General features: G+C 45.9%; 1 protein-coding gene across 2 annotated transcripts; it reads left to right on the top strand.

The window, feature by feature from the left end:
• Nucleotides 1–5,323: 5,323 nt before the first annotated feature.
• Nucleotides 5,324–25,191, top strand: RPN2 (ribophorin II). Of its 2 annotated transcripts, XM_064465746.1 has the most exons (18): nucleotides 5,324–5,452; nucleotides 5,524–5,729; nucleotides 7,277–7,372; nucleotides 8,044–8,219; nucleotides 9,082–9,157; nucleotides 9,564–9,698; nucleotides 11,785–11,961; nucleotides 12,367–12,485; nucleotides 12,901–13,006; nucleotides 15,388–15,479; nucleotides 16,339–16,453; nucleotides 17,119–17,313; nucleotides 17,838–17,924; nucleotides 18,492–18,587; nucleotides 19,739–19,814; nucleotides 20,724–20,853; nucleotides 22,684–22,768; nucleotides 24,820–25,191. In XM_064465746.1, exons 1-17 carry the CDS (start codon nucleotides 5,422–5,424, stop codon nucleotides 22,733–22,735), a joined length of 1,965 nt encoding a protein of 654 aa, XP_064321816.1. In that variant the 5' UTR covers nucleotides 5,324–5,421; the 3' UTR covers nucleotides 22,736–22,768; nucleotides 24,820–25,191. The 2 variants fall into 2 exon arrangements, with proteins under 2 accessions (XP_064321816.1, XP_064321817.1); XM_064465747.1 differs by lacking the exon at nucleotides 22,684–22,768 and having other exon boundaries at nucleotides 5,325–5,452.
• The last annotated feature ends 783 nt before the right edge of the window (nucleotides 25,192–25,974 follow it).

The raw sequence follows: 25,974 nt of genomic DNA, 5'->3' as shown, positions 1-25,974 counted from the left end.
AGGCAGGCAGCGTCCCCCGCCCAGCCACCTCCACCTGCCCAGTGCCTCAAGATGGGTCAGGACACATTTTCCCTTTGATCACTCCAGACCCCCAGTTAGGTGTGTTTTACTGTTAGCTCCTTCTGCTAAGCTTTCACATGAGCCCCTCACCCCAGCAGCGTCTGCGGCGGGCGGCAAAGCTGCCAGGAAAATGCCTGGTCTTGGCACGCCAGAGCCAATGGGAGCCAGGAAAAGCAGCAAGTCACGCCAGCGGCGTTTCACCTGTCTGCCTCATCCCATCTCTCATGCGGTGGATAGGGAGGTGTACGACCCCGCTGGGTGTACCGGCTGGGTCCCTCCCTTTCCCCATGGCCTCCACTCCCACCTCCTCCGCTCCCTCTCCCTCCCCGCAGCAGAGGGAATCTGGCCAAGGAGCCCAGATCTGACATCATCCCGCGAAAACAGGAGAGTTTCAACATGTACGATGGGAACAGTGCAAACGCAACCCATCTGTTGGAGACTTTCAATGAGTTCCCATCCTGCTCCCCATCCATCCTCCCCACTGGGGGCTGGGCAGCGCTGGGATGTGGGTCACATCACTGGGGTGACATGGGGGGGAGTGTTGGAAAATCACTTTGCTAACAGGAGACAATGCTGCAGGAGCTCACATGGTGGCCATGCCCTGGGGATGCTGCCACGAGCTGCTGGAGGCACTGCTAGCCCCAGCCCCTGCCAGCTGCCTGCCAGTGTAGGGACTGGGCTGACTGGGAGGGCTCCTGGGGATGGGGTGCCTGGGGAGGCTGTGGGTGTGAAACCCAGGGGGGAAAGGCTGGGTTTGGGCCCAGGCAGCTTGGCAGCCCTTCCTCCTGCCAGGGTGGGCAGTGGGGAACAGAGCAGGCTGGGGAGGGGAGGACAAACAGCACTGCAGAAAAATACATAACACTGTAATAACATTGCCCCCAAAAAATAAAGTCTCCCAGCTGGGATTCATCAGGGAGAGCTTTTCAGGAGCAATAAGGAGAGCAGACCCCAGCCAGCACAATAATACCTTCGTGCTGACCGGGGCGAGGTGTGCTCCTGGGAAAGCAGGTTGAGCAGCCAAGCTCCCACGGAGCAGGGACCAGCGGTGCCCCTCCAGCAAGGCAGGAGGTGTCGGGGCAGGGAGAGCCCCGGAGAAGGGCTGGCTTGAAAAGCCATTTGCAAGCAGCCGGTGCACAGGCTATAGCCCTGCAGGCTGGGGAACGGGCTCACATTCCTTCCCAGGACTGGTGGTATAGAGCCTGAAAAGGGCATTGCTGGAGTCTTTACCAAAGAAGGAAAGCTGGCTGCACCAAGCCAGGGGGGAGGGATGCCATGGCACAGCCCACAGGTTTGGGGGCTCGCTCCCCTGCTTGTCCCAGGCTCCCCTGGAATGTATGGGGGCCAGATCCACCCCAGAGGTGCTGCGGAGGCTGGTGCTGTGCACTGCTCTCTTCAGGGCTGCTGCTGGACTGAGCTGCCCAGATCTTGTGCATCCAGTGCAGCAGGTGTGAGGAGGCATCGGGGGGACGAGACCTGCAGTCCCCTCCATAACCTTCATAAATTCACCCCATTCCTTCCCTGCCTGCACCTGCATGTATTTAAGCAATGGTCCCATGGCAGCAGGGGGAGAAGGAGCCACATCTCAGCTTCCCAATCCGCCCAGGGCCTTCCTCCACCTTTCATCCTCCACCTTCTATCAAGTTGCCCAGAGAGGTGGTAGATGTCCCATTCCTAGAAACATTCAAGGTCAGGTTGGAAGGGGCTCTGAGCACCCTGATCCAGTTGAAGATGTCACTGCTCATTGCAGGGGGGTTAGACTAGATGACCTTTAAAAGTCCCTTCCAACCCAAACTGTGCTATCTTCCGCAATCCATCCTCCATCCTTCATCATCCACCCTCCATGCTCCCTCCTCCAAGCCCCTTTGCACCAGGTAGGGCAGCAGAGGAGAGCTCTGCCCTGGGGCGTGCACAGACCTTTCACTGCCCTGCACCCTATGGAGGGATCCTGGCCCCTCTCCCCAAGCTGGCAGATTTATTTCACACCTCCCTATTCCTCTGTCCTCGTCACCATCACCAACCAACTGAAGTTCAAAGAGAGATGGGCAAAGCATCCTGTGGCTGGAGAGCTGCACCATGAAGCCAAGCCCTGCCCTGAACAGCAAGTGCTGCTGCAGTACGAAGGTCCCAGCAAGGACCAGTCAAAGGCTCTGCCTGGGGTGAGAGCTCCCAGGCTATTTTATAATGAAGGATTGCAGTTCTTGATGGGCTACAGGTCAAATGCAAGGTTATTAGAACTTAGTAAATGTGGTTTTAACAACCATCTGGCACTTCTTTATATGCAATAACCATCCCATTACATTGAAATAAAATCCACATTTAAGGCACTTAATTGCACAAGTGGCCTTTAGCTTTTTCTCTCTCATCTCATAAAAAAAATTCTTCCCATTTCCATCTGTCACAGCAGAAGAGCTTGGCTATGAGTCTCCAACCTCCTCTCAGGGTCGGGCTGGTGCACGTGGGGTGTTCCAGCCCTGGAGAACATGCCGGAGTCGGCTGGGCTCCCCACAGTCCCTTGGGGACCTCTGGTGCCTTCCCCAGGGCAACAATGGGGTCAGCCTCCCTGCAGCCTCTCAGAGGGGTCCCCAGCATCCCTGGGGATTGCTTGGTCATCTCCTGACATGGACTATAGCAGGGTTAGAGCAAGGTCAGAGACTCATCTGATAGTTTGAGCAGAAGAGAAATGCCATCTCACAAGGGATTTTGAGATCATTTTAGTTTGGCTTCGTGCCAGCCCTGGGCAAAACATCTTCCCTTCAGCCCAGTTTCTCTCCAGGAAGAAGAATGGGATGGGAAATGCTATCACAGCCAGCCAAAATGTGTCTTTTGGTTACTGCAAATCGTAAGGTGATGCAAACCCAACTCAGCAAAACAAAAGCCCTTTCCAGGACAGAAAATCAAATTCAGATGCTCTGATGCAGAACATTTTGCCCTTCCCCCAGGAAAGCTACAGTGACAGGATTTTGCAACGCACTTCAGAGGAGCTACATCTCCCAAGGGAAAATGGGAGAGGAATAACCCAGTGCAAGCGGGCATCCTCAGTACAGGAGATGCTCACACACAGATGGGTGCCTGTATCCTCATCCCATCATGCCCATCCATGATGGATGGGTGCCTGTATCCTCATACAGGTACCCACCTGTGCCATGAGCATCTCCACATTGAGGTGGTCAAACATGTTCAAGCTCAATAATTGGGGGATTTAGGTGAGATTGGTGGTTTGGTGCTGTCAAAACAGAGCTGATGGGCAGCACACCTCGTCTGGGCTTTATAAAGCCACCAGTGAAGAGATCCCAGCTCCACCTTGGTGTCACCCAAAGCGGAGCTGAAATCATGCCACGGCTTGGTGCAGAAGGAGAAGCAAGGGCGGCTAGGTGCAGCGGGGAGCAGGCTGCCTTCTTGGTGGTGGCTTTCCACATTAAGCAGCTCCACTGCTCCTTGTTTTCCTCCAGTGAGGCCGAGAGCCTTGCCTATGTTACATCAAATGCCCCAAAACCTGGCAACAACAGAGGCGGAGGGGTGGCGGGACGGGTGTGTAAGCCAGAGCTGCACCGGCTCCAGGGGAACTTCCCTGGAAAGCAAAAAGCGCAAGTTCCCAGTGCCCTCTGCAGGAGGAAGCACAGCCCTATTCCCCAAATTTTGGGGCCTTCCAGGAGGGCAGTGAGCAGCAAGACAGGTGTCTGTCACACACGGCTTGCTGTGACGCCTGTGGGACAGCTGAGTGTGGGACAGGCACCCACAGTCCCACCTGCCCGTCCCCAGGGACTTGCAGGGAAGAAGCCATTTTGCACATTCATGTGTGTGTTGATTCACTGCAGGAAGCTGGGGTCCCCAATAGCATGGCCATTCCCAAAAGTCACCTCAAATAATCAATGGGAGCAAATAGACGGTACTATTTATTGCCGGAGGAAATCAAGCTTGGTTAACCGAGAGATTTGGATTTTGCACTGCAGAGCTGGGGCTTAACCTTACACATGCTTTTCTGTATCTTTTTTTATTTGTTACTTAGGGAAAAGCAAAGGGTGGGGGGGAAGGAAGAGTTGGAAAATAAGGCTCCCCTAAAGCAGGGATTGCTGAAACGATCCCTTAAACCTTGCACACCTCCATCGAGGTATCTGAGCAAGCAGTGTTGCACAGATTTACTTGTTCACTTGCAAACACCCTTCCTGAAGCCTCACTGCTGCCCTGGGGAGCTCCCTCCCTACCAAACCCGAGCCAGGAGCGAGGGCAGCACTCCTGGGGTCTCCCTGATGAAGCTCATGAAAAATGCCCACTCCAGGCTGTTGGGGGTTGTGTGCCCCCCACCCCCCCCCGAGAAGCGTGAAACGGGGCTCTACCCTTTCTGCCCCTGCTGTGCCGGGAAGAGAAAGCTTTTTGACAAGCAGCAACCACGGAGCTGGTAGCTTTGAAAGAGGCTGGCTGTGCGGTCAGCTGTAACTAAGAGCAAGAGGTTACTGTGGAGGGTGACAGAAGAGGCTGACACCCGCTGCTGGTCGCTCATGGGTGACAGGTAGCTGCATCCTGGGTGTATTGGCAGCCGTACATTGCTCAGTGGCTGTTCTGTTGAGTCCCAGGATGTTTGGGGGTTTGCCACTGCCCTTCCTTCAGGGGTGTAAGCACCTTCCCACCATGGCTGCAGGGAAGGTGCTGAGACACATGATGCTCGTGCGACAACAGAGAAATGGTGTGCTGGGACCAGTGGCGTGGCGAGCACCCAACAGTGTGGGCCAGCAGGGCAGGACACAGCACTGCAGGGCACGCGGCCCATGGCATTGGCATGCCATACATAACGCACACAACATGGGCCCATGGCAGGGCACAGCGGGTACAGCATGGCAGGGCACAGGCCAGTATGGCACTGTGCAACATGGAATAGCATGGCAGGACATCGCGTGGCACGCTGTGGTGTAGCCTGGCACAGCACCATACAATGTGACATGTTCTGCCACAGCTTGGCATGGCAGTATATAGCGCGATATAAAATGAAAGGGCACGGCATGGGCTTTACGCCGCTTCCCCTTTAAGACGCCATGGCGCGCTGAGCGCCGCGGGCGGCCCAGCCAATCAGCGCAGCCCACATCCTAGCCGGGAGCCGTCCCCCCTACGCCGCCGGGAGGCCCGTACCACTCCCGCCGCCCAGCGGGGCCGCCACCCTCCACTTCTCGGGCAGCCCCGCCGCCGCCCGGCCCCTTCCCTCTCCCACCGCCTGTTCTTTTCCAAAGTTTCGCGGTGTCCGCAGCGGGCGCTCGCGGGGTCGAGGTCCCCTCGCAACACACGCCGTTCTTCCCGCCTCCCCCTGCGGCGCGATGGTGCGGGCCGGGGCGGGGCGCGGGGCGGAAGCGGCGCCGTGGCCGGGGCGGCATCATGGCGGGGGGCGGCATCATGGCGGCGCCGGGTAAGGCGCGTCGGCGGGGAGGGGGTGGGAGGGAGGAATGGCCGCGGCGTAACTCGTTTGTCTCTCCGCAGGCCAACGGCTGCGCCTGGCGGCGGCCCTCAGCCTCCTCCTCCTCCTCCTCGCCGGTGCCCGGGCCCTGGCCCCCAGCCACCGTCTCACTGCCCGCGACCTGGCCCGGCTGCGGGCGGCGCTGGAGCGGCCCTTCGCCGACCTGCAGGCCGCCTTCTTCTCCATCGTGGGCCTCGGCAGCCTGGGGGCGCGGGTGGCGGACGAAGAGGTGAGCGGGTTGCGGGGCCGCCGGTGCTGCCGCCCCCAGGCCCAGGCCCGGCCGCCCGGGGCCCTGCGGCCCCACACGCGGGCGCTTCGCTGCGCCGGGGCCCGTAAAAATGGGGCGTAACGAGTTTCTGTGTCGCGCTCCGCTTTCGCAGCGCCGCCGGGAGAACGCAACGTGTTCGTGTGCCGGCTTCGTAGCAGCTGTCGGTGCAAATCAGTGCTAATTGCTGACAGTCTTTCAGGTGTGCAATTTGAATAAATGGCACCTTTGCCTGGGCAGTAACGTGCCGCAGGCTCCCTTACTGCCTCTAAATGGTGGCTTCCGGGCTCACTCCTCCATAGCCTGCTGTGATATTACTGTAGCTGTCAGTTTGTTTCACTGGTATGTTAAAAAGATTTGTGTCTGTGGCACGTTTGCTTCGTTGTCCTGTTAAATAGAGCTCTCCTTATTTCGTTTCAGTTCCAACGCCAAATTCAGCCAGGTCACTTCATCGTGGTATTTTTGTATATAAAATATGTTCCCTTATGTGCAGACTACGACCAAAGGCTTGTGATCTCAACATGATGCTTACTGCCCTGTTGTGTCTTTAAGCATTTCTAGTTTAAATGTTGCACGCTGTTCTTATAACAACCTGCTTATGTGCATGCTTACCTAGGTGTCTGAGCTGTAAACAGAAGTTTGGGGTTTTTCCTCAAATTCAGCTAGTTCAGTGGACTTAGTTTCTTTCTGAGTGTTGTGCATTTACACCACAAACCATTGAGGTTTGTGATACTTTTTTTTCTGAACAGGATACCTCTTCATGGGGTGAGACTTTAAAAGGTAGAGGTAATAGAAATAGTAGCTAGGCATAACACTTGAATGTGTGTCAGTATTCCTAAGTAACTGTAGCATTAAAATCCTGTCCTACTGGTAAAGGCCTATTCTCCACATACATAAATCACTGGCTTTTGAGTATGAGCAGCTAACTTCTCGGTTATGTTCTGGTTAAAATGGAATCTTAATGATCTACCTATCTAATTGTCAGTTAATAATAAACTGGCTACAGATTAACGAGCAGTCTTATTGCTTGCCGTCATACGTAGTTGCTTACCTGACTTTTCTTTCTGTTTGCTTTGAAATTCAATATTCTGCATCCATTAGTGATTGTATGTCATATACAGCTGGGAAAGAAGCTCACCCACAGGATTTCTGCTCATCTGCTCTCTATCCTGGGAGACTTTGCCTACTAAATATACGTATGGGACTTTTATTTTGATAGGTTTTATAATTATACTCAATTTAAATTCGAATTCTGGTGGCAGTTGAGTTTGTGAAAATCAGTTATCTCTCTTAGCAGGAACCACCTTTGTTTCTGTGCAGCATATAGAGTAGGATCTGGGGGCGGTTCTAGGCTCTGCTGCATTGCAAGTATTACTAGAGACTTTGTTTGCTTTTTTCAGTATAAAAATGCACAGTAGCATACGTGAAATTGTCTTAGAGTATCATTTATATCTCCTTTCAGTGGCTTAAGTCAAGACTGTTGCCATAAGTTCACTGCCGTTTCTTCACAGGCTGCATGCAATTTCATCAAATCTCACGTGGACTCCAGCAGTGTTGATTCCCTCTTCTATGCTGCACAGGCCATCCGGGTCCTGTCTGGCTGTGAGGTGAGTTTGGAGCCCTGAAGACAATGAAATATTTACCTTGATCTTTTTCTTGGTTTTATTTTATGCATAACTTCTACTTTTACTTTCTTTTAGTGGGTTGTACTCTCTGGTGTTTTTGGTAAATAACTTGAGGTGTCTGGGAGTACTCTCTACAAGATGAAGTGTAAAGATAAAAAGCAATTATTTGGTCCAGAGTAATTCTGAGGGGATGTTTCTTGATTAGATGTTGGTGGCTAAGAAAAAAGGAACCAGCACGTTTTAATAGAATTCATAGCAGCTGTGTCAATTAACAACTCTTTGGATGGAAGATAAACTGTTGGGATGCAAACCTTGTGTTGAAACACTGCAAGGATATAAATGCAGCCCACCCTTGCTGACTTGTGGTGGGTTATCCAAGCCCCGTTTTTCATCAGTACCACTGGCTGCTGCCAAGTGATGTGATGCCAGATGAAAAACAGTAGCAGGTTACCAGGACAAATCCGAATCGTGGATTATCCTGATTGATTGAGAGCAAAACTGATGACTTAATTAAACTAGAAGGTAATGAATGATAAAGGGCTCTTTCCCAAAAGCTTATGATAGTTCACCAGTCAAGTGTGTTGCTCCAAGAAGAAATCCGTGGCCTTGTTTTGTCAAGTGTGAATCAACATGTTCCCTGTGTTCTTCCTCAGGTTACCATTTCAAATGAGACCAGGGAGCTGCTGCTTGCAGCTGTCAGTGAGGATTCCTCAGTCACCCAGATCTTCCATGCCGTTGGGGCCCTGAGTGGCTTTGGCCTTCCTTTAGCATCTCAGGAAGCACTTAGCGCTCTAACTGCTCGTCTTAGCAAAGAAGAAAATGTGCTGGCGTAAGTCTTTCAGATGGAAATGATTCACTGTTGCATGTTTATCCCCTAGGCAGTTGTATTTTGGGGTAAACAGTATTTTAGCACTTTATTTTTATAATACAGATGTAGTAGGGTAGGTGCTGTGTTTTCATTTGATGTATTTGTCCAGTTCATTATTGTCCCTCTGGGGGAATGAAAAACATGGTTTGGGGCTATTTTCCATGTGATTTTGCAAATGAGCCTATGTATTCAGTTTAGTTCAAGAATAATGTGCAGTAAAGAGGACACATCCCAAAGAAGCCTCCTCTTTTAAAAAGATTCACAACAAATTTTTTACTTAATACCCAGCCATGGTTCTGTGTCATTTATGGTTGCAGTATACTTGATGCTCTTCCTCAGCCCCGTTGTTTGTAGGATGGGATGACTGTACTGTGAGGTGGAAAAAACATGCCAGTAAGCAGAAGGAATCTTGGCATTGGGATTAATTAATTTTACTGTGAAAGGAGAGAATAGAGATTTCCTTAAAAGTTAGGGAAGAAAGGGAAACCTCAAAAGTTGTTTTGTTGACAAAAAAAGAATGGATTCCTGGGAGCCTCAGTAGCAAACCTAGAGGTATGTGCTATGCAGGGATCAAAGTTTGGATTCTTCTCTGCCTTTGAATCCAAGTTTATTGCAGCACTGATGCAGCTAAAGTGGCGTTCCCTAATGAATTCTAAGTTCCCGCTAAATCACTTCAGATTCATTGCCTTGAGTCAACTGAATGCAGTAACAGCTGGTTTACACTTCATTCAGAATAGAAACTGTAGTTGCTTTGATTTGAATGATGCGTGGCTTTTTAAGGAAGGAAAATCGTACAATTGTTTGGTCTTGTTTGTTGTTTAAGAACCATCCAGGCTTTGGAGACGGCGTCTTACTTGTCCCAGCAGGCCGATCTAAGTGGCATTGTTGAGGAGATAGAGGTAGGAACACATTATGCCCTCTAACACTATGCTCTCTAATTATTCAGGAATTTGTTAGACCTCTGTAGTACTAAAAGATGTATTCGTGTGAAACACAAAATGAAAAACCAGCCTGGCAAATTCCTTGCCTGCTTGAGGTGGTTTGGCTTGGCTCTTCCTTTCAAGCAGATATTTCTTCTGGACTTTTAACTGTTTCAGAATGGACTGAGACACAGAAAGTCATGACTTGGAAATGTAATTAAATCCACTAAAGGTTTCTCTTTTTTTTTCTTCCTGTTTCTGAATTACTATTACAAAATACCTCAGTGATCCCATATAGATACTCTTGATTATAGTCCTAACAACAGAGTGAACTGGTGTGGATCCGCTAGAATGCAATTTGGGTTTTAATAACTCTTTCTGCCAGGATCTTGTTGCTCGCCTGGATGACTTGGGTGGAGTTTATCTGCAGTTTGAGGAAGGAATTGAGACTACTGCACTCTTTGTTGCTGCTGCCTATAAGCTGTCGGACCACGTGGGTACAGAGCCAGCAATAAAGGAGGTCTGTATCTGCTTTGTACCCTTGTACGCTGTAGCTCAGAAAGAGGATCTGCCTAGTCCCTGTTGTGCAGTGCAAGAGGCCGGTATAACTGGGTAGAACTTCTGCTGGAAAAAATAATGAGCACACTCAGTGAAAAGGGACATCTCAGATGGAACGCTAAGTAACAGAATCTAGGAGGAAATTCCACCTTCAAAATCACAGGCTGAGTTTGGTTTTGTGGTTTGTTTTTTTTTTTACATGTACAGAAGGAAATTGCAAGTGAGGCTTAGTTTTTCTTTGTTTATTGAGACAAGCTGTTGGAAAAAAAACCCCTCTTGTTTTAGAGTTTGTTCTGGTATTTGGCACTTGTCTAGCACTTTCCAGCGCTTCAGAGTGTTTTGCAAATGTTATTTACCTGTGAGGAAACACAGGCATCCTAGTTTGGGGTACCCAAAAGAGAGAACATTAGTATCATATGCCTACAGGAATCCAGATGCAAAAACTTGTTGCCTAAAATGAAAGACTGGAAATTCCTTTGGAGCTTGATTAAGCTAGAAATCATTACTGCAGGCTATCCACTTAGGTTTTTTTTTTTTCCACAACAAGTTAACTGAGTTAGATGTACTTTTGATTGAGAGTGGCAGCTCCCTAAAGCACAAGCTGAAGTGGCAGGGTTGAGACAGAAGCCAGTGTAAGACATCTGAGTTCATTCCTGGCTCTCTTCCATGCTGCTGCCAAACAGACAAAGGCAAAGTAATTTTGATGTCATTTTTGAGGTGGTGATTCTGCTACACAGAATTCAAACTGTCAGCATCCAAATGATGTTTAAAAAAAGACCAATTAAGCAAAATTGTTTAGTGTTTTTTCAGAATTGTGCTGTCAGAAGTGCTATTGTTGGGGATTAAAGCTTTATCTCTTGTGAATGGTGAGAGTGCCTCCAGAATGCCACAAAACTCTCTTTAAAAATTAGCATGTAGTATTTGAAAAAAATAGCCCCCTGGGTTTTTTCCCCTGCAATTTAAATGAGTGTCAGTTGCCGATTAAGGTTTGGAGCTATGCCATGACCTCCATATAAATGAAAAAAACTGCAGGATTTGCACTATGCAGGAGTTTTTTGTGGCATCTGTCTGGATGCTTTCTCTACTTATGTCATGTATGTTGGTGCTCATTAATTAATGACCAATTAATAACCAGTTAATTAAGTAGGAGGGTGAAAAATTGAGATGCAGTGGATTTCAATTAAAAGTGTGCTTTGTAGGTTACTAAATTGTATGCCTATTGCTTTATTTGGGATTGCCTTTGATTATTATAATTTCTGATCAGAATTTAGCCCACAATCCTTTGCTTCGTTCAAAGTACAGGTAACAAACCCTTTGTTTTCCAGACTAGCAGGGAGTGATGAAAGAATCTGAATAATATGGCGTACCTGGCAGAGAGTGTGGTGCAGATGCACTAACCCTACAAAGTCAGACTGGAAAACCAGCTGGGGGCACTCTGTCCCACTCCTACTTCAGAGAGAACAAATTAGCTTTGGCACATCCCAGAGCCAAAGCTGGCTCTCTGCTCCTGGTGGTACTGCTTTAAGGCTAATCCTCTTAGCTTGAGGACACTGCTGAGCCTAAGGCCCTGCATGGGCCTAGACTGGCTCCTTCCAGAGCTGTTACACCTCTCTGTGGCCTTCCCAGTTTGGCAAGTAGCCAGGATATCTAGCCTAGCCCTTCTCCACTGTATGAAGACAATTGTACCGCTCCTGGAGCCAAACTGTCTTTTTGCAGCTGCATGCAGTCTGGATAGTTGAGCTGGTGGCATCTTCCATTCTGAAACACGTATTTTGAAGAAGTAGATCCAAATTCTGGTTTTGCAAGTTTTCAGCACAATTACAGTGATTGTGGTTGGAACCTCCCAGCCAAGAACAAGAATGCTAATGTGACACTCAAAAGGTGTTGCTAATTTTGGGTTACCTCATAACTTGAATTATTTTTAAAGCAAATGGGAAATTAAATAGTCTTTATGAATGATGTTTTTATTAATAACATTATACTGAGCCGGTTTGCAAAGTTGTGGTAAGCTGCTGGTGCTTATATGTGATTTGCTTTTCCTCCTTCAGGATCAAATTATCCAGTTGATGAATGCAATTTTTAGCAAGAAAAACTTTGAGACACTCTCAGAGGCCTTCAGCGTTGCTTGTGCTGCAGGTTCTTTATCCCGGAACCGCCACCACTTGCCTGTCATCATTGTCCCTGATGGCCCTGCAGCTGTTTCTCACCATCAGCCTGTACTCAGGGTGAGTCTGTAGCACCAAATCTTAACTCATCTCTTGGCTCAGTCTTTAGTACTGCAGGTCTGGGCTGACTGAATGTGTAAGCTGATGTCTTTCATTTTTAGCTCCTGGATTCAGGTTCCAGTAGATCTGGGGTTTTAGTGCATCTATGAATGGATTCTTAGGAACCTCTGCTTACCCAGAGCTTACCAGGCACTACCCCAAGAAGGCACTGTGTGAAAGTCAGTTCTGCTCATTACAAACTTTAGTTTTGCCAGTTAGGTAAGAGCAAACTAGGTGAATCTGGGATGCTGGGTGGGGGAGGATTTTGGGTGTATAGTGCAGAGAGAGGCATAGTGAGTCCTTGGTGCTCCTGCGTCCCTTTTGGGACTATTGGTTTCACAGAAGTTCTTGGGTTTTTTCTTGTAGCTACAAGTGACTGATGTTATGTCTCAGCCACTGACTCAAGCTTCTGTAAAGCTCGACTATGCCAAGTCTGCATCTAGCAAAGCCACTGTCCTTCAACAGACACCATTTACTCTGTCAGGGTAAGAATATAATCTTATTTTTACAGTTCATAAGGCAAACAGGTGTTACTTACACTATGTTGGACTTCCTTTTGTGTTCTTCCACCAGAAAAACGTCTGTATGATGGAAAACTCAAAATGCTGTAGTTGTGTTTGGTTGGTAATGGGCGACTGAGCGTGTTTGGTAGTGATGGTGAATTTCTGTTGCATTTTCTTTCAGTTGGGAGTGGGGAATTGCAGTGTTCTGACTTTGGGGGCACTTTGAAGAATTCTTCCCCACTGCACTTAGCCATGCTCGTTTTGTGCTGCATTTGTACGTTTTGCCTGCTTAATCTAGCGTATTTGGAGACTTCCTGGTAGCAAGGTGTTACCTGTTTGTAGGCTGCTGTTAGTGTCCTAGAGGATACTTAACACCTTGCTTTTTTTTTTTTAATAGAGATGTCTTTGAGCTGAACTTCATGAGTGAGAAACCTGCAAGTGGATATTATGACTTCTCTATCAGTGTTGATGGAGATAAGCGATTTATTGCGAACAAAGTTGAGGTGCGTACACTTTTTGATAGCATTTTAATTCTGTGCCTATTCACCAAAACACTTTTTATTTATACCTGTTAAGGATGTTGCCAGTTGTGTGGCATTTTTAGCACGTTTTTCTGTAATGCGTTGGATCCTGACTCAGGATTCTGACCAGTAACCAGATTAATATATGTTCAAAAGAAATTTTTGTAAATTTCAAAACAGACTTATCACTTTGCTGATCTGACAGCATATGAACAGAGACTAACAGTGGAAGTGTTTAAATAGTAGCCCAAAGTAGCTATGCAAAAATGATTACTAAGAATGTTGGCTCTTCAGAGTGTTCAAGAGTTGAGTCTGTAAATCTCAAGGCTTGGCTAGCGGTTGTCTGGTGATTGCCTGATACATGGAAGATGAGGATTTGTTGTTGTCTGTTTATGTAAGAGCCCTAGAAAAGAGCCAAGGGGGTCTTTTGGCATCTCCTGTGTATATGGTGATGCTTTTGTAGTGGAGAAAGAAGTGATGAAAGCAAATGCAAATGAAGTCTTAGTTTTGTGTATACATACCCCCTTTTTGGTGGCAAAAGCTGTTACACCACACCTTTCTGAAGAAGTTTTATATAAACACTGAGATTGCCTTTTCTCAAGTTTGTCACAGTGAGAAGGCTGTGGCTTCTGTGACCATTCATATAGCTGCCCCAGCGTCAGCAGCAGAGAACGTTCTTCTCTAGCGATGTCTATTCCCAGGGTCAGATTTTGCCCTCAGTTGCCTATTTGAGGAAAAGATCAGCTTTTAAAGTCTTCCAACATAGTCAGCTTGGAGTGGAGGAAGACACTTATTTACAACTGCTGACCTTTGCTCTGTGTATTAAATAGATGTTTTTGTAGTAATGGCACTTAGGAGTGTCGGAAGGGGATTGATTTGTCCTGCTTAAGCTCGCTGCTGGCACGCAGAGGTACCGGTAGGAATGCATTAATGCTGGGGCAGCTTTGTGTGAACTGCTTCTAATAAGACACATTGTTGTGGGGGAGGACTGCTGGGGGAACTGCTTTTTTTCCTTACCGTTATTAGCATTAATTGTCCTTAATGCACCATCGTTTTGACAGTAATGAGCTAAACCAGTGGGTTATTACTCCAGGCAGAGACTACATTTCCTGGCATTAAAATATTTTAGAGATGTTTGTGTACTGTTCAGTGGAGGGGCTGTGTGCAGCAGCCCTGAGCTGCCTTCACGTAACTTTTCTAAAATGAGTATTTCATTAGTCCACCTTTCTTTGCTCCTATCTTGGAACAAACTAAGGCTTTACTAAAGTTAGCCTGAATAGCCTACATGTTATTGGACCCATTTTCAGGGATAACCTCTATCTTAAATTATACTTTTTGTTCTAAAGGAACTGCCAAGACTGTTGCGTTTGAAGTCTGACCTGAGTAGTTTGATATATTATTTTTACATAATTTTCCCACAGGTTCCCTTTTGAATTATTTTTCAGGGTGAGGGTGTGGGGCTGGTTCACATGAGCAAACCTGTAATAACAAATTGTAGTATATGATGGAAAATGTCTTGGCAATGAAACTTCAGTTCTCCAGGGCAGCATTTGTAAGCTGTGAGACCAAATGTGCTAATTAAAACCTACAGACTGCAGTAACTGCTTATGTTTGAGAGAAGGATTGAAATCAGTCAAACCCACCGAGGTTCACTGCCTAGATGGCCTGTGGTTTGGGACTGGGGAGAGGGCAGGAAGTCATTTCTCTGCTTGGGGTTTATACTGCACTTAGCAAAGGAGTGTGATAAATGGCAGGGCCTTCCTGGCTGCCCTGCACTAAGTGAGAAATGCTGTGACTCCAAAGGAGAGCTTGCTGAACAGAGCGCAGGTCTGCAGGAATGCTTTGGCTTTCGCCTGCTGGTAATAAAATCAGCAGAAACCTGTTGGGCTTTAGGAGCTAACAAAGACATAACTGCTTGCTGTCCGGAGACCCCCCTCATCTCAAATGGCTATTCAGTAAGCAGAAGTACATACACACATGCAGTTTTAAGTTGTATCATGTGTGATGTAATCTGAAATACCTAGTTTCTGCTGGTTCAAAAGGATCTGTATAATTGGACTGTTTCATTAAAAACAGTTCTCCAAAGGCCAGGTAACTCCAGCATGACTGAGAAGCTGGTGTCTTCAGAGCTGGCTGCTTGTGCAGGGAGGAAGGGGATAGGTTGGGGTTAGTGACTGATGCAGGAGCTTTGCCAGAAGGTAAATTGCTGTAGAACCTTCTGTTCAGGTTAGGTTCTGTCTTTGGCTTCATGTAAGACCCTCTTTGGGGAAGAAGACAGAAGAGATAAAGCTTCTGTGGTGAACTTGTCCATAATTAGTATACGTAGAGTGCTCTGAGTAATTTTCTGTTGTGTTTCGTTGCAGCTGAAAGTAAAAGTTTCCACAGAAGTTGGGATTACTAACGTAGATCTTTCTACTGTGGATAAAGATCAGAGCATTGCACCAAAAACGACTAGGTAAAACAATTCAGTGTGTGTGATCTTTAAGGGTCAGCTCTGGCTCTAGACTTGGAGGTCTTCTGAGCTTTAGCTACTTCAGCTAAACCAGAGGAATCTTACATTGGGATAACCAGAGTTATACCTGTGCTGTTTCTCTTAATCCTGTGAGTTTTTATAGATGGTTTTCCTTAATACTGAAATCAGTACTAACAGAAGCCAGGCAACCTGAGTCTTCTGTTCATTTGTTAGCACCTCTCCGTAGTGAAAGCAAGTTAAAATAATTGTGTTAATGTTTCTGGTATTATTGGGCTTCAGTAGAGATGCTCTAAAGCAACATGTACGCTGTATTGGGGGGTGTGGCTGTACCACTGCTAGATGTACTTGAACTTAATGTAATTGGTTTTTTAACTGACATCAGTTAGACTGTAACATATGGAATTTAACTGACGTTACGCAGCCTCACTGAGGCCCCTCTGTGTGTGTTGATACAGCCTTCCTGTGCTGTAGTTTGAGTGTCTGTTTTTTCTGTTCTGCTGCCATCACACCTTTGGCTGTAGCATAGCCTCGGCTAAATGGAATGTGGGTGTAGTATTAGCAAAACCTTCCTCTGGTTTTCCTTTGAACCTTACAACAAACAACCATTTTACTTGAAAATTGACATGCTACATAGCTTACAAAAATCCTACTAAAAAATTCATTTATTTTCATTAAATTTCTGGTGGAAGAGAAAGACATGTTAGTTCCCCTTTTTGATAATACAGCTCATCTATGCTGAGTAGACTGCGGGATTGCTAGACAGCCTTGCATGCTCGGATTGTTTGAACGCCAGGCCTTCTCTTGGAGGATCACTTAGTTCTGTTTGTTTTTTTCCTCCTAGGGTAGCTTACCCAGCCAAAGCCAAGGGCTCATTCACTGCTGACAGCCATCAGAATTTTGCTTTATCCTTCCAGCTGATAGACGTGAACAGTGGAGCTGAACTCATCCCTCACCAGGTTAGGACTAATTTTTGTCATTGCTGTGCCACTGAGATGTTCCATCTTGAAGCATCAGAGGTGACAGTTGCTCTTGAAAAGATTTGATAGGTTTTGAGAAGTCTCTTGTTTCTGACATGGACTGTGAAAGATCACTGATCGTAGTAGATGGGAAGTAGATTCAGTTCATTTGTTTTGGCTGTATGTTAAATGAGGCCTCGTCTGGCTCTGGTACTGTGTCTTATTTAACTCAGAACGAATGCAGGTAGCCTGCACTGTAAAAGCACACTCCTGATTTTTAATACAGACTGTTTGCTGAAAATGTCCTTGAATGTAGAGTTTCTTTAATATTTTTTTCTGTGTAAAATAGAAAAAAAAGGGGGGAAAAAACCTGTATATGCATACATCCCTGTTGTGTGCAGTTGCATATACCCTGTTGAGTAACATTGTGTAGTGCCCCGTACCCCAGGTGGGCCACAGGACCGTGTTGGTCCTGTGTTAATGTAGTTACTCGAAGAGACGTAGAACTTGCGGATTTGCAGGGATCCAGACACCTGGGCTCCCAGTTTATACGCTAACAGCTGTTAATGTTGTACTTTTTTGATTTGGGGGCAAATATCTCATTTTGCTGGCATTTGTAAATGCACTATGAGATATTCCAGAAATGTTACAATCTTTCCTTTCAGACTTTTGTCCGACTTCACAACCAAAAGACCGGCCAGGAGGTAGTGTTTGTTGCAGAACCAGACAGCAAGAACGTATACAAGTTTGAATTGGATACCTCTGAAAGAAAGACTGAATTTGACTCTGCTTCTGGTACCTACACTCTTTACTTGATAATTGGAGATGCCACTCTGGAAAATCCAATCCTGTGGAATGTGGTATGTAGCTGGAAGTGTGGTGATGTGGTTTTGAGATTACGGGCAGTCTGACAGGAGGGCATGGTACCGGCTTTGTAGAAAACACTCAAATGTTTTGTTCTTTATAGTGAACGAGAATGCTTTTGGCTATCTGGGCTCTGAGGTTTGCTGTTCATTTTAAGTTTAAGTGAGCATCAAAGCAAGACAGAAATGAACATTCATTTCACCATGTGGTGGAACAGAAACTTCAGATCATTTCTGGGTTGGATTGTAATTTTACCGCAAGCATTTCAAGGTTTAGTCTTCCTGTGCTTGCTATGCTGGAAACAAGTCCAATTCTTAGTGATAGGTGAATGGCATTACTGCCTCTGTTTAGGAGAAACTGCTTCTTAAAAAAATGTGGTTGCTTTTTCTCAGTTTCCTTTTAAAAATCCTGTCAGTTGTAGGTTGACAAATAAGGAAACAAGCCATAGTAATGGAACAGGTTTTATAAAGCTCTAATACATGACGATCAAATGTCATGAAGCTGAATGATTTCATTTCAGGCTGATGTTGTGATCAAATTCCCAGAAGAGGATGCGCCATCCACAGTCCAGTCCAAGAACCTCTTTGTTCCCAAACCTGAAATCCAGGTACAGTCAAAAACAATTATGTGCGGAGATGGGGGCTAGCCCTACTGGTTTTATTTGTTCTTATCATAATTTATTTTTGAAAAGTCATCCTCTTAAAAAAAATTAATACTGTGTAAGTAATGTAATTAAAGGAAGATCAGAGTTACTGCTTAATGGAAAGAAATTTGTTGCAGTTCTCTGGAGTATGAATAAATAAGCTGAGTGTCCTACCTGTGAGAGAGAACTGGTGTCACTGAGGAGATTCAAACATGAAAATCTGGCTGGGTAAGCACCACAGAAAGCGCTCTGCTTCTAAAGATTTCTCTTGCTTCATTCCAGCTATCTGTGCTGGTGACAAGCTGACAAGCACTTCTGTGAGTGCAAGGAGAAGTTAACTGTGCAAGAGATAAATGTCCAGAGACTGGAATAGACTGACTCTTTAAAGTAGTGTCTTTGCCTTAAGAGGAGTGTTTATCATCCAAAGGAACATCTGGAAACAGCACCAGGGCTGCAGCTGGTCCTCTGGGGAGCCAAGAAGCTTCTCTGTTGGAACAGTCCTACTTATGATTTGGTTTTGTTTGTTTGCAGCACCTCTTCAGAGAACCTGAGAAGAGGCCTCCCACTGTGGTGTCTAACACTTTCACAGCCTTGATTCTTTCCCCCCTGCTTTTGCTGCTCATTCTGGTGAGTGAACTGCGCCACAAAAGAAGATGATTTTTTTCTCTCCAGTCCAAGGTCACTTAGGAGGTTGGCCAGCTAAACTTGGTATTTAAAACTCTTGGTTAATCAAGACTAGCACAGCAGTGCTGCAGTCGTAGCTGGCAAATCTCAGTGCAGAGAGTTGGTCTCTTTCCTGAACTGTGGGGTTTTTTGAGTGTATAGTCAAAACAGGAAAACACTGGTGCCCGGTAGAAGTAGGTGAGGTGAGTTTCTTCAGTGTGTTTCTGCTAGGGATGTTGAATAACAGCGGGCAGATTAAGTGGTAACTAACATTAGACTTCCACAGGAAAAAAAGCAGTGATTCTGCCTCGCACTTAATATATCCATCACAATGTCTGTTACTTAATCCTATCAGATTGATTCCCGTCTATGGATGTCATTGGTATTTGTGTGTCTGTAGTGAAACATCTACTGCTACTCACTGTATCATCAGATCAGTGTTTTGAACTGAATGCAATATAAAATCTCATCTAGGCAAGTTAAATTATTCCTTATTTGGAGGGTGTAACTGATCACTTACTTGCTCAGCAGTAATTTCCCATTAGCTGGTCTCACTGAAAGCTGGCATTCAGGTAGTCGTGTCCACTGGTCTCTGGAGTTCACAATATACATGTTGATGACACTGTAATGAAAAACCTCATTAAACTGTTCCTGTTTTTCATCCTTCATGCCTTTCTCTTTTGTACTCCAAAAACTGAAATTGTTTTTATGAGCACGCATCTTGTATCTATAGCTGTTCTTGAGCTGAGTCCAAAACTATAACTTTACCTTTCTTGTCTTTTTAATTAAAATTAATTTGGCTGGATAGAAATAGCAATGTTTATTTTTCTGGAAAATGCAAATTTGGAGCAATACCCTCTCATCAGTTTAAGAAAGATAATTGAGGAACTGCCTTTGCTCAGTCAGAAGCAGCCGGAGAAATTTTCACCAGAGGAGCACAACAGTGCTGTCTTCAGCAAAATTATTACTCTGTCCTCTTGTAGTGCTTCCGTAGAGAATACACTGTATTCATCAACAAACTTAAAGCAAACAAGCTTGAAAGTTAGTGAAGTTTAAAATAAAAGCTCGCATTTACAAGGCCATTGTAACTTGGGTTGTGTTTCTTTTCCTTTTAGTGGATAAAGATTGGTGCCAACATCTCCAACTTCAGCTTTGCTCCCAGCACCATTGTTTTTCACATGGGACATGCTGGTAAGTGTCAGAGGCTTTCTGCTTTGTTTGACCTCCTCACCTGGGAGTTACAGATGAGAGCCCTGGTGGTTAATGGGCTTGCGGTCTATTAACTATAATGACATAATAGCATAACATTTGTTCTCTTGTTTTTATCTGCCTTCCTGCTTTTCATGATTGTTAATATGGTAATAAACCTCTTTGGGCATCAGCTTGTAACAGCAGCCATTATCCAGGCTCCTCTCACACACCATTTATCTGCACTTAATAGAACGTCTTATTTCCAGAGGTCACACTTTCTTTATTGTGTGTTTATCCTTTGTAAGCAGCAAGTTTCTCTGGGGTTGGAAACCTGCAGGACTGATGTCTACATCTTTTCTTTAAAGCTCTTCCTGTGAAAGCTGCTGTTGTTCCAATCTCTGGACCAATTTTTTTAATCAATTTTATTGTGGTGGTTTCACAGTTGTTTACTGTCTTGACAGAATTTTTAAAATGTAGAAGGTTGGGAGAACATTGGATCTTCTGTTTCCCAAATGACAGTGTGTTGCTTAATCCAAGCGAGTTTCCTTGGAAGCTTTATAAAGCTGTAAGCTCCTACACATGTGCAAAGGTTAATATTCTCTATTGAAATCCAGAATATCCTCCTCCCCTTAATAGCCCTTAATGTCTATAATACGTCCATAATTCTGCCTCAAGAGGGTTGATTGCAAGCCATCAGTGTCACATTTTTCTCCAGTATGGAAATCCAGATGCCTTCTTCCCCTGGCAATAATGTATACTCTTTAGATTTGCCATTTCAGAGCTTCAGAGATGAGATAGAAACCCAGTGCTTAGGCCTGGCAGTACAACATAACAGTTGTTCTGAGGATAACGAATGGTTGGTCTTTGAAATGTACTTTCAGCTGTGGGCTCTGTCGTCTTTCTCCACAGCAATGCTGGGACTCATGTATGTCTACTGGACTCAACTCAACATGTTCCAGACTCTGAAGTACTTGGCCATTTTGGGTGGCATCACATTCCTGGCAGGCAACAGGATGCTGGCTCAGAAAGCAGTGAAGCGGTAAGCCAGGGATGGATGCGTTGGTGGGAGCTACTGTTAAAATCAGTGGGGAGGAGATCCCATTGATGCTGTCACCTGTCAGAAACTGGTACAGTAATGAACATTGCTTTTGGTTCTTGGATCTTGTGTGTGGGGATGGGCTGCTTGGTCCCGCTTTCTTTCCCACCGACTGTGGCAACAAGCTGCTCTTGCTGAGATACAGCTCACTGCTCCTTCAGAGGGAATGGTCCACATGGCCACTTGCTGAAGCCATCAGGCACACAGAGAAAGCAAAGGGTGGAAGTATGTGTACTTTGACATGGGGAGATCCACATTTGGCAAGACGCATTCACTGACAAATTTGTTTTACTACATGATGTATGAAGCTCTGACAATATTGTTAGATTATGAAAGCCACTATAAATGCAGAAGAGGCCTAACTCTTCTGTAGCTGTACTTGTGAGAGAGGTTTTAAGAGGAGGAAGGTAAGGAGGGATTATCTTACTGCTGTCTTCTCCTACCTAAAGGGGGGCTCTAGAGAAGAGAGAAGCAGGTGCTTATTGGAGGTGAGCAGCAAAGTGCAACACACGCAAGCAAAACCAGGGAAAATTCTGGTAAATGTTAGGGATATGACATTCATTTCTGCAGAGGCACTGAACTGATTCTTCACACTTGTGTCTCCTGCCACGCAGTGTCTTGTGAATGTGTCATGGCATAGGCAGCCTGCAGGCAGTTTGCTGACCCAAGCTTCCAATACAATGCATTAACTAGAGGTCAAACTGTTCCCTCTCCTTCACTTCTGCCACATGGGGTTTCCATGTGAGGCTTTAAGCTTTAGCCCTTTTGTACTAATGTAGAGTTTGGCTTTGAAGATGATCTTATTGACCTGCTTTGCCACCAAACCTGTGCTTTTCTTACTTTCCCCTTTTTGAGCCACTAGGAGTTGTTTATCCATGCATACCTATTTGCATAGATATCACTGGGTTCTCACTTTCTTGGTGACACTGTATTAAAACCAGGACAAGAGTTGTAAAAAAAGCACAAAAGAATATAATTTTCAGAGGTTGTGCATTGAATTATTGTCTTTAAAACATCTCTACTTGCATGGCTGTAGAAGGGAGGATGACTTGTAATCAACCATTTCTATACCATCCTTCTAGCTTTCTCAGCCTTGCTCCTTCCAATGTCCAGTCCTTTCCACTGTGGCACTTTCTCTTGTTAGCATAACAGTTCCTACTGGGTCTTGCTGCCAACAGAACTATGTTATGTCATTTAATAATATTTCCTTTTTTATTTAAATAGTAATGATAAAATCATTATTAACTACAGATTGCCTAGGATACAGATTTGGAGAAAAAGAATACAACGAAGCTTAATTTTAAGTGTCTCTGCTTAACCAGGGCTTCTGTTAGCACATAAATGCAGGTGGTTGGTTCCTACTTCAAAACACTGCAGGGGGTGTCTGTGCTTTTTCACTGTAAATGACATGAAGCTGCAACTACAATGGCAAATTTGAAAGTAAAACTTCTACCTCGGGGTAAAGTTAAACCCTTTGTACACGACTTTAAAGCTCAAAAAGACATCTTTTTGTTAATGTGCTGCTAGCCTGTCTCAGATGTTGAAGTGCAGTGATAATTAACTAGATTGCACTTTGAGGCAAAGCCGCTGTTCCACTGTGGAGACCGCTGGCGGGGGTGGGAAGGGGGACTGTATAAACCGTCTTTTTACAGAAGTTACCAGAAGGCCTGGTTTTGCTTTTTGCATTTCTGTCACTGGCTCTGGTTCCTGGAGCAGGGCTGCTTTCCTCCTTCCTGTCTTCTCTGAACCTTTCTTCCTCTCTCCTTTTGGCAGGATCGCTGCAGAGCAGAGCAGTAGGTTGGCAAAGTATAGAACACTGCGGTAAAGTGGGTTTTGCTAGTGACCAGCTCTTCTAGAAGTAAGGGCCTTTTTGGAATTTCTTTCCTGGGCATGCTGCCTGTTTCATTTCACGTCATCTCACTCCTTGTACAAAAAGATATCTGAGCTGAAGCTGCTTCCTTCCAACATTGCTTATGGGGCTTCACGTCAGTCCTTGGGGATCCTTGGCTACAGCTAGGTTTGCATATTAGCAGTATGTGTCCTCTGAGACTAAATTATCCTTGTGTGTTTTCCTTAATCATCTGAAATCTGTATGGTAATATGTGCACATGTGAATATGCTGCTTGGGGCACCAAGCAGCTATCAGGTGATGAAATAAACCTAGTTTAAGCAGTATTGTTCCTGTAAATAAATTATCAGTAATGTCAGCTGGAGGAGAACATGGCTGGTATCTGGGCTGTTCCCATCCTGCTGTTGGTACTCCCTATCCCCATCTGCAGTATTCTGGTTATTCAGCTGCCAGGCACTCTGGCTTGCTGAATTATGTCCTTGCTTGGGGTGGCGAGAGCTCTGTGCACAGCAGAGCCAGGTCAGCACCGCCTCATTCAGCTGAGAACACGACCCAATCCAGGGTTCACCCTCCTGTTAGACTGAGTGATCACGATGGCTTAGTCAGTGGCAGCAGCCAGCCCTCTCCATTCAGTGCAATCATCTGATAGGTCTCCATTATCATTTACCAGTGCAAAGCCTATGTTTCCTTTCATTCTGAGCAGGTAAGGTCCCAGTTTGCTGTATCCACAGTGGTGTAGGAGGCAGGACTGCCTGCAAGTCTGCATGCTGCCCTATTCTGAATGTGTGTGTGGCTTCTTTTCTCTGTCAGTGCACCACTTTATTCTGGGGAAGGGAGGGAGCTTCTGAGACAAGTCCTGTGACGGGACTGAAATCAGTGTGCTGCGCTGGTACCTCTCGTGAGCGGCTACTTTCTCTCATGTTCGTAGTGCTCCAGGCGCTTGCACACACCATTGAACAGAGCTCGGTTTTGTGGTGCAAAACAAAACCAGCTTGGGTGGCTGTGTCACAGAAACAATGTGTGCTGTGGTATATATAAGCTCCTGTTTGCAGATCAGGTGGTGTGGAAGACGGTTTCATGAAAACTACCTATGGAGAATTTGGCATTGTGTCACACAGAAAAGCACCGTTACTTTTCTCTTCTCTCCCTGGTGTGTTTTGAGGAATTTGAGCACAGAACAAGCTATGACAAGGAAGTGGAGAGGAGCTGGAGACTGCTGTCACTTGTTCTAGTGGAGGAATGCTGGCTGCACCCTGGCTGTGTTCGCTGGTGCTGTTCTGGTCCCTGGATGCTTTTTACCATAGCATGGGGCCAGTGGTTTTCAGCTTTATAGTGGCCCATTAACAAATGCCCCACAAGTGTTTTCTCCACAGCTTGCATGTTTTCTGTTTCTCAGCCTGGTATTTTAACTTCTTAATTTCCTGTGGGGCTGTGAGTAATCCTGCAAGATATTGCAAATAACTTGTAAGCCACAAACCAGATGTTAGATTTTGCTGCCATGTGCATTTTGTGCCAGTGCGTACGCACTTCTTAATGCTGGGTTTTCTGATGCCCCAGCTATGTCAGTTAAGACTGTATTGTTACTGACTTCTAGGGCTGGACAGTCAAGTGCTCAGCATCCATTGCTATGCCTGTGTCTGGCATCTTGAAGGGAAAGGACCCCAAAAAGATGGGTCTGCTCTACCCACATCTTTTCTTTGTGTTTACATGGACCAACTGATTCCAAGTAGAATGGCCCTGTTTAAAGTAGAATAGTGGCTAAGGAGCCCACAGGCTTTACATTCAGCCCTGCTTTTTTTCCAGTTCTGTATTTTACAAGGCTCATTCATCACTTTTGCACCAGAAATTAACCTTCCTTTTGTCTGGCCATTTCCATCCTCCTTGAAATTCAGTCCTCCATTCCACTGCAGTATTGCTCTTATCACTCCAATAGGTTTACTTTGAGAAGCTTCGCTGACAAGCTCCTTTGAGAGAAGATGAGGGGTCTGGGGACACTAACTGTGCAAGGAAGTGCTTTGTTGCCTGGAAGAGTTAAATTTTTTAAAAATTTTTCTTTCCAGGACACACTAGTACCAGAAGAATGGAAGAAATGGGGAAAACCAAAGCAAATGCCTTCAGAACAGAAGTGAATAAATAATTGAAAGACCAGAAGAAGGAAGGCAGAAGCAGATTTTTTTATATATTAAGTCAAAAGGGCACCAGTTATACTTTTTTAAAAAAATCCGATTTTTGTTGCTGTGTTCATGCTACTTGAATTCTTTTCATGTGAATCCAGAAAACCCCTTCTCCCCTGGATCCTCCCCTGTTTTTTTTCCCAGGACATTTGAATTTCCTTTAGAAAGAGGAGAAAGAAAATACAACTCTGCCTTTCCCCAGGTGCCCTCTCCTCATCCTAAACAATTTGTGAATAAAGAGGAAAGAATGGTCCTGAATTATGGTTTTTGGCTGTCTCAGAGGCTGTGATTGGAAGTTGGGCTCACATGAGAATGAAAAGACCATTTTCTGCTGGGTAATTTGGTGTGTGAGTCATTGCTGTGTGAAGCTTCCTGCTCTTTCATGTCCTTTCCCAGAGGGACATATTTACTGGGGGGGAACTTCCTACTCCTGCCTCTCCCTTGTGTGCCACTTCATCCACATTTCTGCGCTAATGGCTGTTCTGTCTGACTCCTGGACGGCGCCGGGCTGTGCTGTGCTGAGCTGCTGTGTGCCCTCGGGGCTCAGGCAGGAGTCCTCGGCGCCTGGCCCTTGCAGGGAGCCAGCTGCGGTGCTGGTGTGCCTGGCTGTGCCTGACCCTGGCAGGGCCCTTGGTGCGTCCCTTGAGTGGGTTCACTTACTTTCCAGCCTCTGGAAGTAACCTTTTTCACTCCAAATACAAGTTTGACTCAGGCTCTTGCCTCTGTTCTTCCATGAAACCGAATGCCAGGAATCTGCTGGTTGCCATGTGGTCAGGTTTGAGTTACTGGAGCTCTAACTTCTCAATTAATTGCTACCTTCAAGACCACTAAGCAGCGTTGAGGCAGCAGGCTTGGGCTTCGCTGAAGGACACACCGACAGTAATAACCAAAGGTGAAAATCTCCTGAGGAACTTCCACAGGGGAAACTTAACAGTTGCTTCCTCCCCTGCATCTGTGTGTTGGCTCCTGTTTGTCCTGTGTTAGACTAATTTCTTTAAAGGTGTTTTGGCAAAGGAACTTTATCAAATGTCTTTTGGAGAT

This window comes from Phalacrocorax carbo, chromosome 14 (genome assembly GCF_963921805.1).
Source record: "Phalacrocorax carbo chromosome 14, bPhaCar2.1, whole genome shotgun sequence".
Lineage (NCBI taxonomy): Eukaryota > Metazoa > Chordata > Aves > Suliformes > Phalacrocoracidae > Phalacrocorax > Phalacrocorax carbo.
Note: the sequence above shows the minus strand (reverse complement) of the source record. Positions and strands in the feature narration are given on the sequence as shown.